This window comes from Ursus arctos, unplaced genomic scaffold, assembly GCF_023065955.2.
Source record: "Ursus arctos isolate Adak ecotype North America unplaced genomic scaffold, UrsArc2.0 scaffold_8, whole genome shotgun sequence".
Classification (NCBI taxonomy): domain Eukaryota; kingdom Metazoa; phylum Chordata; class Mammalia; order Carnivora; family Ursidae; genus Ursus; species Ursus arctos.
In genome coordinates, this window is record NW_026623100.1 from 67,205,030 (window position 1) to 67,219,072 (window position 14,043).

A 14,043-nucleotide genomic window follows, 5' to 3' on the forward strand; every position below is an offset into this window, starting at 1 on the left:
AAGTACCATTTTAACACCAAATTTCAATCTCTCTCATTAAAATTAGAACTCCTTTGGGGTACCTGGGTGACTTAGCGGGTTAAGCATCCGACTCTTGGTTTCGGCTCAGATCATGATCTCATGAGTCATGAGATCAAGCCCCTTGTAGGGCTCTATGGGGAGCCTGCTTGAAGATTCTCTCCCACTGCCCCTTCCCCCCACTCACTCTCTCTCTAAAATAAACAAATTAATCTTTAAAATTAAACTCCTTTAAGTTTATTGGGGTGCCTGGGCAGCTTAGCCGGTTAAGTGTTCAACTCTTGATTTCAGCTCAGGTCACGATCTCAGGGTCCTGAGATCCAGGTCCGCATCAGGCTCCACACTCAGTAGGGAGTCTGCTTGAGATTCTCTCCCTCTGCCCTTCCCCCACAACTCACACTTTTTCTCTCTCAAAAATAAATCTTAAAAAAAAATTATCTCTCTTTCCCTTTGCTCCCCCCTGCTGCACACTCTCAAAAAAAAAAAAAAAAGAAAGTAAAAAACACCTTTATTTCATTGTAACTCTCAGTACTAAGAGGTCATTACCCTTAAATACTATTTCTGGTGCTTTTACATAGCCCCGTTGTGATGTGGGAACATATGAGAAAGAGGTAAGTGTGAGTCAGAAAGAATTTCTATTCAGTACCAGAACAAAGAGGGGAAGTAGGACAATCTGTCAGACCCCTTACAGGCAGATCTAGGAATCCTGACCTTTTGGTGATCCTACAAGGAGGTGGTGCGATCTCAGATCTATGTTGTATAAATAAATGAATCAGAGGAGGCTCCTTCTCCCAGCAAAATGAATCTCTGTGACACAGTAATATCCTCTTGGCCATGCACCACTCTTGCTTACCTGGAACACACTTAGAATCCACAGTCTGTAGCCAACGCTTACCTTCGCAACGTAATTTTCTCTAAATAATATTGCACGTACAGCTTCATCAATGTCTTCTCTAGCTAGTGCCTAAAATTGAAGAATTGAATATTAGGATGTAAATACTGAAGAAACAAACCAGAATGACAAAACTCATTGTATTTTACCAATAGTTTTACTTTATATCTACTGCCTGTTACCTCAAAGAATATTTTGTAACTTTTTATTAAGGAAAATTTCAAACATGATTCTCTGTGAGCCCATCACCCAGATTCAATAATTACCAACTCAGAGAGTTAGTCTTAGTTCATCAAAATCCCTGCTCACTCTCCCCGGCCCCCCTACCCAGATTATTCTGAAACAAATCCCCTACACATCATACCATTAAATCATATTTTTGAAGTACTAAGAAAGCTTACTAATTAAAGGGATCCTCTATACAATGAATCCTCTTTTCAGGCATTCACTAGGTATGTTTTAAAGGGCCCTTGAAGTTCCTGACTTCTGCTAGGTCTCTTTATAAGTCAAAAAACCTCTTTTTAAGTAAAAAAGAGACAGTTAGTGGCAGCTCCTGGCCCAGAACCAAGACTCTCTTACATCTAGAGACTTACTGTTTCCATTATGAGTTTGGGTAAAGCTGATGCACTTAAGACCTCACCTTAGGGCTTTTCATTTGGATCACTACCAGTTTTTATGCTTATAGGACTACGTAGGAACAAATGGAAAGGCAATAAAAATCCAGTATCCAGAAGAGAAATACTATTACCTAAAAGAACTAGTGTAAAAAGATCCAGGTTCTTAAAACTATATTATTCAATCTCTGGTTCTGTCACAGTGAATGCATCAAAACAAACTAAACCCCAAACTCAAATAACAAATCTGTGAATAAGAGAGATCTTGAAAAGGAGAGTTGTAGTTTTATCCATACATTTAACAGCTTCAAATGAAATCTAAAATAATATTCAAATAGCTATTCGGGTCTTCAAAATAAAACGCTCTTGATAATATAAGCAGACTCTTGCTTGAAAGCCTCCTTAGACTTATTTTAAGACAGCAATTGAAAAATCATGTAAAATAATTAAATGTTTTCCCCTGATGCTATAAACTTAGATCAATCTATTTGGAGAAGAAACATCTACTTTGACAAACATCTTGGAAAACCACATTTTTTTAGCCATCCTATTAATATTATTAGCAAATGTTATAAATACTATTGATCACGTGTCCGACTTTTGAACCACCTTTTTAAAGGAAATAAACAGTTTTTGCCTTGATAGCTCCTTCTTCATCATTTCACCAGAAAATATAAGGAAGAGGTTAATGATTTCCGGCAGCACTTTGGAAACCCACAGCTTTCTGTGCGCGCGCACACACACCAATACTGAAGGTCTCATCACTCTTCTTTAGCTGCTACCATGGCAAAAGAAAGGAAATATCCAAGAGCTTTTCTTTACAGTGAGACAATTTACAGGATCATACAAAGCAATGGAACTTTCTTTATGAGGAAATCATTGCTTTACGAGACCCTTAAGGATCGGAATTCACTGGGGAGCGCCGTCCACAGGCCGGCGAGCTCGGGGACAGCGGGACCCTCGGACCACACTCTCGGGCCACCTTTGATCCTGGATCATTCATTCCCATCCACGCAATTTTTTCTCTGACAGGCGCTGTTCTAGTTCTGGGAACTACAACCGTGACCGAGACAAAATAGTTCTCAAGGGATTTATGTCCCATCGCCCAAATAAATAACGTCCCGAAACGCCACGTTCCCTTACCTCCATGAAAGCAACGGACTCCGGCTCTGGCCATTCTTTCAATTTTTCTGGCCTGAAATGTTCGCCATAGGTGGGTGCTTTCTTGGAAGCCATAGATAATAGGATTCCTGAGGGGAGAGAGTAAACCGGAGAGACTTCGTAAGGCAGAAAGCAGTTGAAACCTGGCTCTGCCACAGACATCCATGGCGCCCTGGAGCCTGTTTCCAAGGGTGATTATGCCTCCACGTGTGGCCGCGGGGTCCACCCGGCCGGCCTGGGCGACCCCACAACCCTGTCACCTAGGAGGACCCCCTTCACCCCCTGACCGCCACCCCGCACCCCTGCCCCCACCCCCCGCAGGCTTCCCGCCTCGGTGGACAGCCTGGCCCCCATCTACCCCGCAGGCTAACGGGAGACTGGTGACCGAGGATTGCGGGAGGGAAAAAGGGAGCGTCCTCTTAAAACCAAACTAAAGCACTGGGCTGAAAGCCGAGCCCCGCTTCCCTGGAAGCCCCTTACCCTGTCCCAGCAACTGATGTCAAGGGTGGGGGAGGTCAGGGAGGAGGAGGGCCCGCGCACCTGGGGCCTTCAACTGCCCAATCCAACACCAACCTGTTTTGTTTCAAATAAGTTGACGTCTTGTAAATTAACACTACAGAGAATATACGGTTTACATGTATGATCTAGGGCTACGATTAGGAGAGGGATGATTTTTAGTGTTCCCCTTGCCCAAGGAAAACAAAATCCTGCTCTCCTGTGTTCTAGGGCTTACTATGTCTTCCCCTGACTAGGGGTCAGACTCAACATGAGCCAGGTGACACACAGAATCAGAATCAGCATCAGCAAGTAGGTAATCACACTCAAAATGAATTCTTAAATTTTGAAGAATTTTTTTTCAAGATTTTATTTATTGGGGCGCCTGGGTGGCTCAGTCGTTAGGTGTCTGCCTTCGGCTCAGGGCGTGATCCGATGTGGGATCAAGCCCCACATCAGGCTCCCTGCTCTACCGGGAGCCCTGGGAGCCTGCTTCTTCCTCTCCCAACCCCCCTGCTTGTGTTCCCTCTTTCGCTGGCTGTCTCTATCAAATAAATAAATAAAATCTTTTTTTTTTAAGATTTTATTAATTTATTTGTCAGAGAGAGAAAGTGACAGAACATAAGCGGGGGGAGCAGCAGAGAGGGAGAGGGAGAAGCAGACTCCCTGCTGAGCAGGGAGCGGGAGGCGGGGCTCCATCCGAGGACCCTGGGATCATGACCTGAGCCCAGGGCAGACGCTTAACTGACTGAGCCGCCCAAGCACCCCGAATTCTTAAATTTTCTAAAGACTGTTAGAAAAACCTGGGGAGGGACACCTGGGTGGCTCAGTCAGTTAAGGGTCCGCCTTCAGTTCAGGTCATGATCCCAGGGTCCTGGATGGAGCCCCACGTGGCTCCCTGCCTGGTGGGAGGCTGCTTCTCCCTCTCGCCCCTGCTCGTGCTCTTAAATAAATAAATAAATAAATGGAAGGAAGGAAGGAAGGAAAAACAGAAGAGAGGAGAGAGGAAAAAAAGAAAAAGAAAAACCAGGGGAGAATATAAAGCAGTGGATTTTAAGGGTACCTCACCAAAAGGGACACACCTAACTTGATTCAGGAAAGATCAAGTGAATTGAGATAGGCACTCAGTAAGGTAGCTATCATTATTTTTATTGGATCTTTCAGGCAATATTTAACTTCTGCAGAAAATACATTTGCAGTAACTGTCAATACATGATATTGTGATTTCTTAATTATCATAAAGACACTGAACTCAAAAATTAAGTGTTTATTGCAGGTGCCTGAGCATGCCTTCCTTGGTCCTCACTCTGAATGAATCCTGCTGGCACATAACTTCCTCTGGAGCAGCCTTCTTTTGTGTTCCTCACCAATCAAGGATCAGGGTGTGTGCTCCTTGGTTGCTAAAACCTTTTGAAGGTGACAGAAAAGAAGAGTTACATGTGATATAGGAATGGGGAGCCTACAAGAGCACAAAGAGTTCCTCAGCCCAGCTGAGCTGAACCCCCTAAAGCCTTGTCCTGCCAGAGCTGAGTGACTCCTCTCTCAGGCAAAGGCCCACCTAAACCTACCTCAGCCTCTCGTCACTCTCTCTGGATTCAAGACATGCAGAGATCTGGGGATAAGCCAACCCTATTATAGGGGGGGTAGATCACTGATATGTGATATGAGTTGAGGGACCCCCTGTGGTCCTGCTTTCAGACTGTCAGGACGTCTGGAGTACTAATTTACACTAGGATTATTGTGATTTAGAAAATACTACCTTCTTTTCTTCCCTTTTTTCAAACCTCTGAATCTTGGTCCTCCACCTTCACTATCAGCTGACAGATGACCTTCTCACTTGAGTAAGGAAATGAACAGAAATAAAAAATGTTCCTTCACAAAATTCACCAAGCTACATCCAGGTACTCTGCCTCCATTTGGGTCCTGCATCCCACCTCTTTACAGGTAAAGGGGGTAGGGAGGGTAGGAGAATGGATGAAGGGGACTATTTTAACTAGAGAAGTCAGAGAAGGCTTCTCTAAGAAGATATTTGTGCAGAGGTCTGGCTGAACTGAGGGAGTAAGACATGGAGAAATCCAGAGAAAGAGTGTTCCTGGTAGAAGGAATGACAGAAGCAAAAGCCTGAGATGGGATTAAAGCTGGTATGTTCAGAAAACAAAACAAAACAAAACAAAAGGCTGTTGAGGCTGGAGCACAGCAAATGTGGAGAGAAGGCAGGAGATGAGGTTGGAGGAGAGGCAGATGCCTAACGGTCCAGGGACTTAGACACCATGGTAAGGAATTAGAATAAATTTCAAAGTGCGAAGGGAAGCCATTCAAAGGTTTTGAGGAGAGGAGAAATCGGATCTAACATTGTTTAAAGAATATAGCTTCTGGGGCGCCTGGGTGGCTCAGTCATTAAGTGTCTGCCTTTGGCTCAGGGCGTGATCCCAGGGTCCTGGGATCGAGCTCCGCATCGGGCTCCCTGCTCCGCTGGGAGCCTGCTTCTTCCTCTCCCACTTCCCCTGCCTGTGTTCCCTCTCTCACTGGCTGTCTCTCTGTCAAATAAATAAATAAAATCTTTTAAAAAAAGAATATAGCTTCTGCATGGAGAATGGATTATATAGGGGCAACCACAGAAGCAGAAAGACCAGTTAGGATCACAATGGCCTGAATTGGTGAGAGCAGTGAGGAACCAAAAAGTTAATAAGCTGACAGAGCTGGCACCTGCTAAACATGGGAAGTGAGGAAAAGCAAGAAATCAAAAATGACTCCTAGATTTTTGTCCTAAGGGGTCCTGGTTGGATTATAATCCTGTTCCCCTGAAAGAGGGGAAATCTGGAAGCAAAGCAGGTTTTGGCAGTAAGCGGGACACAAATACAAAAGTAAAGGATAATCCTTTTGGTGGCTGGTTAAATTCAAGATACAACCATTATAACATATATTTGTAAGGTCTGAGTATAACCACTTTACCTGTTTTATTTTCCTCATTGCACTTATTAGTAGCTCACATATGACATAATTGTTTATTGTCTGTCTCCCCCCCCCCCCCATCAAAATGTAAGCTCCTCAAGATCAGAGATTTACCTCTTTAGTTTGCCACTATGCCCCTCAAATACTGCCTGGCTCAGGGTAGGTGCTTGTTAAAATTCTGAGGAAGAGGGGCGCCTGGGTGGCTCCATCAGTTAAGTGTCTGCCTTCAGCTCAGGTCATGATTCCAGGGTCCTGGGATCAAGCCCTGCATGTGGGGTCCCTGCTCAGCAAAGGGAGTCTGCTTCCCCCTCTCCCCTTCCCCCTGCTCATGTCCTCTCTTGAACTCTCTCAAATAAATAAATAAAATCTTTAAAACAAAAATTTTAAAAGATTTTATTTGAGAGAGAGAGCAACTGAGAGAGCATGCATGAGTGGTGGGGAGGGCAGAGGAAGAGGCAGAAGCAGGCTCCCCGCTGAGCAGGGAGCCCTATGCAGGACTCGATTCCAGGACCCTGAGATCATGACCTGAGCAGAAGGCAGACGCTTAACTGATAAGCCACCCAGGTGCCCCCTTAAAACAGTTTTTTGAGGAAGAAAGCAAGCAAGCACATGGGAGGATACTAAAAATTACACTAAAAGGAGTTAAACTACAAAATAAAGTTTTAATAAAACTTCCATGAGTGGGTAAAAAAAAAAGCTTATCCTTGGGGGTAGGAGTAGGGAAATGGAGACAGAAAATAAGATGGAAAGACTGTATATTTGGACTAATGCACCATTCCCATATTTATTTCTAACCAGAAGATGGGGAGGGTGTGCTGTGACTTCTCCTCCAAATCCACTTCTTTTTTTTTTTTTTTTTAAGATTTTATTTATTTCTTTGACAGAGATAGAGACAGCCAGCTAGAGAGGGAACACAAGCAGGGGGGAGTGGGAGAGGAAGAAGCAGGCTCATAGCGGAGGAGCCTGATGTGGGGCTCGATCCCATAATGCCGGGATCACGCCCTGAGCCGAAGGCAGACGCTTAACGACTGCGCCACCCAGGTCCCCCTCCAAATCCATTTCTAAAAGAGGCTCTACCCCAGGGCCTTGGGACATGCAAGGGTGTAGAGAAGAGAACTGAAGGGGGAAAATGGCACGTAGACCTGGCCACCAAGTTTAACTGTAGTTATCCTAGGATGAAAAATCTGTGCTCTGTGAACACCTATATTTCTATACATTTTACATTTTCAAATTTGGGGGCTTTTACTTTACTTCTTAAATTTTACTACATTGAGTTTACTACATGGTCCTTTTGAAAATTTTCTGCCTGTCTTGGTTGAATTAAGGGGAACAAAATTTGGGGCCTGGCTTGGGTGTCTAAGTAGAAAATGGTAGAGATGATAGAGATGGCAGAGAGACAGAAGAAGGGTTAATTAACATTCTAAGACAGAGGTAGGAAAATCTGATAGCCCACCCACCAGAGGGCATGTCCATTGTGTAACTCCCAGGGGAACTCTCTCCATTCCCTCTGAATAAAGGAAGCTTCTTCTCAGTTTCTTCTACCTCCTCCCTCGCCTTGTTTGGGGTAAAGGGGTGCAGCCCACTGCCTCCTCTCTTCCTGAAAGCCTGTCATACAGAGAAGCTTCCAGCTGCTCAGATTTTGGTATCAGCAATTGCTACCTTGTATATGGCAAAATAGGACTCTCTCAGCTCTCACCGCATCCTGGTCCCCATCCCTTTCTATCTCCTGCTGAGGGTCAAGGAAGTGACCTTCAGAGCTGGCCTCTTTGAGACTTGAATTCTTTCTCTCATGAACACATAGAGGTTCTTTTTCCAGAAAGGATGATCCTTTGTTTCTGTAGGAAGGAAAGAGAAAGGAGTCTCTTAAATACCGACTCAACTGTAGCATTTACATTTTTTTTTTTACTTTGAAGTTGGTGAGTTTTATACGAATCTACACATTTTTATAAAAAAGAAACCCAAATAAATAGCATTACCTAGCTTTAATAGTAGTTTCACTTGCAATTGCTTTGCTGCTTAATCAAACAGCTGAGTGAGGCTCTTTCAGAGTAAATGACTGCCTCACAGAGTCATCCATTGTGTCTTCCCAAGGAAGGTCTAACCGCCAAAGACAAATATGCTTTCTCCACCCCTGATGCCATAACTGGGATGTTTCCCCAACTCATAGACAGGAATCTAATCTTCCACCTCTTTTCCAGGGGGGAGCTCATATACTTAAGCCTCTAGTCTAAAATATAGGCCCTCTGGTACTCTAATATGAAATATTCTCCTTCATATCTGGGTCCCACTCTGCTAGAAGAGGTATTTGAGGACAAAACCCCTCCTTTTATTATATCCTATATAGAAATTAAATAGGATTTAAATGTTTATTATCCTAAAACCTGACCCAAAAGGTCCATGAGACTGTGGCAGTTAGGGACTGTAGAGAAACTTACTCTTTTGAAACCTAGGATGCAAGAGTGATTCTGATTCATTCCATCTTTTAAGGCCTTTGCTACCAAGTGAGTAGGGCTTAGTTCCAATACTTCTATTATCCCTCAATTTCTACTCCCATTCAAAAAGCAGCCAATTGTTAAACCACACCTCTAGGACACTGAGAAGTCCACAATGGCCAGCACCATCTCTAATAGTTATCTGTTTCTACAATTAGTCATTATTCTTTCTGCTGCCCATGGCAGCATCAAGCATCTCTAAAAGCCCTCTGCTTCTGCCACACTGCATTTATTCATCAAATTCTGAGCCTATTCAGAAAAAGGAAAAGGTACTGCATCTTACTTTGAGGCTTTTTAGGAACAGAGAATTGTACACCATACAAGCTCATTTTTCTTCTGCTTTGCTAGGTTCTTTTTTTTACTATTTTTTACTATTATCAACAGCTTTACTGAGGTGTAATTTACAGATCATAAAATTCACACCCATTTTAAGTGTAGGAATCAATGATTTTTAGTATAGAGTTGTCCAACCATCACCATGATCTAATTTTAGAACATTACTGTCAGTCTAAAAACCTCATGCTCATTTACAATCACTGTCCATTCCCAACCTAGGCCTAGCCCAACAATCTACTTCCTGTCTCTACAGATCTGCCTCTCTGGACATTTCCTATAAATGGAGTCATACGATATGCGGTCTTTTCTGTCCTCTTTCACAGAGTAGAATAGTTTTGAAGTTCATCCATTTCATAACAGTACTTCTCTTCATTTTAATCCCCAAATAATACTCCATGTATAGATATGGCACATTGGGGTTTTTTTTTATCCATTCACCAGCTGATGAATATCTAGGTTGTTTCCACTTTTTGGCTATTGTGAATAATACCGCCATGATTACTCCTGTCTAAGTCTTTATGTGGACATATGTTTCCATTTCTCCTGGGTAGGAGTTGAATTGCTGGGTCACATGGTCACTTAATGTTTTACATTTTGAGAAACTGCCAAACTATTTTCCAAAGTTGCTGTGCACCATTTTACATTCCCTGCAGCAACATCTGAGGGAACTCGTTAGTTTTAATCAGATAAACATGTTATGAAACTATTAGAGAAATCTCTTTAATTCCATAACTAGGCAACTGAGATGATTCCCTCTGTCACACACACAATAGTACATACTACCACTCTCCTCGTAACATCTCTTCACTCTGGGTATACCTACTATCCACCAAAACTAGTCCAAAATTCCATTTTTACTGCTCCAATTCCAATTAAAAATCTCCTAACCTTTCAGTTGTTAACAGTTTATTTTCTGTCTGTGCTTGTTATTTCTGAATGTGTTAGCAATTTGTTCTTTAAAAATCAGACAAAGTTGAGGCAAGTTGCCACCTCACCCAGACACAGAGGAGAGAGATGCCTGATGTCATGCCATCAGAGTGTGGTGTATGCCTCAGCACTGTTCCAGCAACTTAAAAGGATGGCAGGGGCTGGAAACACAGTCAAGTATCTTTAATGAAAAAAAGCAAAGCTATGGAATAACAAACTTACTTGTAAATAACTGATTTTTCTTCCTGCTGAGATTCCACAGGATGAGGAGTTCTGGTCAAAGGTTTCAAATCGAAACTACAATCATTAAAATTCGTTTTCACTTTTAACCTTTAACAAAATAACATGTGTGAGGATGTTTTGAAAACAAAACTATCTTACATTTATACAGAAATTATTGTTATACATTGACTGCTATGTATATTGTCCAAAAGACCATTGTTTCAAGCTAGTGTACATTCTTGAGTGTTTAAGAGTTACTGAAACTGGGACACCTGGGTGGTTCAGTCGGTTAAGCATCTGACTCTTGGTTTCAGCATAAGTCATGATCTCAGGGTCCTGAGATCCAGCCCTGCATCTGGCTCCCCGCTCAGTGAGGAGTCTGCTTCCCCTCTCTTTCTCCTGCCCCTTCCCCTGCTCCTGCACTCTCTAAAATAAATAAATCTTAAAAAAAAAAGATTTTCTCTCCCTCTCCGTTTGCTCCTCCCGCCTCTAAAAATTAAAAATAAAAAGATATAAGAAGGTCTAATATATGTCTAATTTGAGCCCAGAAGCAGAATGGAAAAAATGAAGAAAAAGCAGTCAAGAGATCATTGCTGTGAATTTTCATTACTGATGAAAAACAAACATAAGAGATCCAGGAAGCACAATATATATTAGTTAAATAAAAAGAAATCTGTACCTAGACACCTCTAGCAAGAGTGCAGCAAACTAAAGACAGGGGCACCTGGGTGGCTCAGTTGGTTAAGCGTCTACCTTAGGCTCAGGTCATGATCCTAGGGTCCTGGGACCAAACCCACATCGGGCTCCCTGCTCAGCAGAGAGCCTGCTTCTCCCTCTACCTCTGTCCCTTCCCCTGCTCGTGCTCTCTCGCTCACTCACTCTCTCGCTCAAATAAATAAAATCTTTAAAAAAATAAATTTTTAAAAAGAACCCTAAAGACAATGAAAAGATGTTATAAGCAGCCATAGAGAAAGGATGAAAATCAGAATGAGAGCAGACGTCTCATAAACAGTAGAAACCAGAAACAAGAAGTATATCTTTAAAGCATTAAGAGAAAATAAATATCAACATAGAATTTTGTATTCAGCAAATTATTTTTTTAAAGATTTTATTTATTTATTTGACAGAGAGAGAGACAGCCAGTGAGAGAGGGAACATAAGCAGGGGGAGTGGGAGAGGAAGAAGCAGGGCCCCAATGCGGGGCTCAATCCCAGGACCCTGGGATCATGACCTGAGCCAAAGGCAGACGCTTAACGACTGAGCCACCCAGGAACCCCAGCAAATTATCTTTAAAGAACAAGAATAAGGATATTTCAGATACACCAGAATTGAACATTAAAGGCTGAACTTCAGAAGAACAAAGTCTCCAGAACTATGGTATAAAATGGAAGCCAGATGGCAACCACACAAATTCCCTCCTTTAGGAAGCTGTCTCCAATCTCTATGTTCCTACATATATGTCTGCTAACTTCAGAGAGGAAGTTTTCTCCTGGATTCACTCAAACTAGAGATCATTTAAATTAATAAAATTATATAAACTGAACACTGAATAATTTCAATCCCAAGAAAATGATGCTTCTCCTCATTTTTAAAAATTTTTTGGAGAAGAGGGAGGGGCAGGGGGAGAGGGAGAGAGAGAATCTTAAGCAGGCTCCACGACCAGCATAGAGCCTGACACAGGACTTGATCTCATGACCCTGAGATCATCACCTGAGCCAAAATCAGGAGTCGGACACTTAATCGACTCAGCCTCCCAGGAGCCCTTTCATTTTTTTATTTCTATCCAGGATCCCACCTTTATATTTTGTTAGGCTGGGTTAAGTGTCCCTCCTCTGTGCTTCTGTAATAACTTGTACAGATCGGAATTATCACATCTGCCATTAGTAATGGAATTATCTATTCAAATAGCTATCTTCTCTATTGTATTGTGAGTACTTTAAAGGCAATTTTAACTTAATACATAAGTCTCTGATTGAATTAATTTGAAATATGGGTTGAATTGTGTCCCCCAGAAAAAATATGTTCAAGTCCTAAACTCTGATACCTGTCACTGTGACCTTATTTGGAAATAAGGTCTTTGCAAATGTAGTCAAGTTAAAATGAGGTCATAATGGATTAGGGTGGGCTCTAATCCAGTAACAGATGTTACAAGACAGAAATTGGAGGGGTGCCTGGGTGGCTCAGTCGGTTGGGAACCTGACTCTTGATTTCAGCTCAGGTCATGATCTCAGGGTTGTGGGATCAGGCCCTGTGTGGAGCTCCAAACTCAGTGCAGAGTTGGCTTGTCCCTCCCCCTCTGCTCCTCCCCTCAGCCCACTTGCACTCAAATAAATAAATAAATAAATAAATAAATAAATAAATAAAATCTTTAATTAAAAAAAAAAGGAGGGAAACTGGATACAGAAACAAGGGGAAGAAGACTATATGACAATGGAGGCAGACATTAGAGTGATAAGACGCACACCAACTAAAAAGATTTCCAGCAGCCAACAGCAGGTAGGAAAGAGGCAAGGAAGAGCCTTCATAGAAGGAATGGCACTGCTGACCTCTTGATTTTATTCTTCCAGCCCCTAGAACTGGGAGAAAATACCCAGTTTGTGGTACTTTATTACAACTGCCTTAGGAAACTAATATGTAAGATAATATTTCTCAAAACTGAGTTCCCCTCAGGGCGCCTGGGTGGCTCAGTCGTTAAGTGGCTGCCTTCAGCTCAGGTCACCATCTCAGGGTCCTTGGATTAAGCCCCACGTGAGGCTCCTTGCTCAGCAGGGAGCCTGCTTCTCCCTCTCCCTCTGTCAGCTGCTTCCCCTACTTGTGCTCTCTGTAAGATAAATAAATAAAATCTTAAAAAAAAAAAAAAAAAACTGAATTCCTCTCTGACTCTTCCTTTTCCCTGGCCCTCCAAATCTGGCCACCAAAATCTAAAATTCCTGTTTTATCACATTAATCTCTTCATTTCATTCCTTTTGCCACCATCCTGAGGCCTTTATCAACACAACATGGATCCTTATAAAAACTTCAATGATCTCCAGCTTCCAGTCCTATCTTATCTCTAATCTATCATATACAGCATATGCCAGATTAAAGTTTCCAGCATTTCATGCTCTCCTCAACTATCCTCAATGACTCCCCATTCCCTACATGATAAAATCCCAATTTTTAAGCTGGTATTGAAGGCTTTTACAAAATCATTCCAAACTAGTTCCACAGATTTAACCAATGAGTAGTCATCCACTCATTCATTTCACACACAAGTAGACAGTTGCAAACTGTATGATAAGTGGAAAAGTACATGTGTATCAAATGATGGGACCAAAGAGGGACTAGACCATACTGACCAGTATAAGGAGGTGGACTGGAAATATTTTACTTTAAGATTATTTTTTTAGGTTTATTTATTTAAGCAATCTCTACACCCAACATGGGGCTCAAACTCACAACCCTGAAATCAAGAGCCACATGCTCTACCAGTTGAGCCAGCCAGGTGCCCCAACTGGAAATATTTCATAGAGGAAGTGTTAAAGCGGAATTTAACAGAGTCTTGGAAACAGTGTTATCCTCAAAAAAGACTGGGCATAGAGCAGAAGACCACAGAAAGGCCCCATCAGTGGCAAAGATGCACAGGAAGAGATCAAGAGCTTCAGGTAAACAAGTGCAATGCCCTACCCATTTCCCTGGATCCTTCCATACTACAAAGCAAAAGCCCGAAGCTGCTGGGAAGAGGGAAGTAAATTCTTCCCCACCCCCCAGGACAACAAGCAAAGATATACTGCTTCTGGAAGAGAAGTAAAGGCAAAACCTGCCTGCCTGTGGAGAAGTAAGAGGGGTACACGCAGGACCAAGGCAAGGATCCAGTGCTACTAGGATAAGGATAGAAGCAAAAATCCCCTGTCCCATAGGGAGAGACAAGAAACCACTTTAGGTCCCTATTCCT

General features: G+C 42.5%; 1 protein-coding gene across 8 annotated transcripts in view; it reads right to left on the minus strand.

Moving 5' to 3' along the window:
* Nucleotides 1–14,043, minus strand: part of LOC113270466 (protein FAM228B-like) — a 46,592-nt gene that overhangs the window by 19,469 nt on the left and 13,080 nt on the right. For 5 of the 8 annotated variants that reach the window (XR_008958311.1, XM_048222846.2, XM_057309348.1 and 2 more), the window contains exons 8-11: nt 10,110–10,217; nt 7,792–7,967; nt 2,668–2,774; nt 914–982 (exon numbers count right to left, since the gene is read on the minus strand). Coding sequence is in view for 7 of the 8 variants with exons in the window: in XM_048222846.2 (XP_048078803.1) it covers nt 914–982; nt 2,668–2,774; nt 7,792–7,967; nt 10,110–10,217 (460 nt within the window). In the remaining variant the exon portion in view is untranslated. Of the gene's footprint in view, nt 1–913; nt 983–2,667; nt 2,775–4,313; nt 4,588–7,791; nt 7,968–10,109; nt 10,218–14,043 lie in introns of those variants that run through there. The other 3 variants (XM_026519839.4, XM_026519848.4, XM_026519830.4) reach the window with 3 other exon arrangements.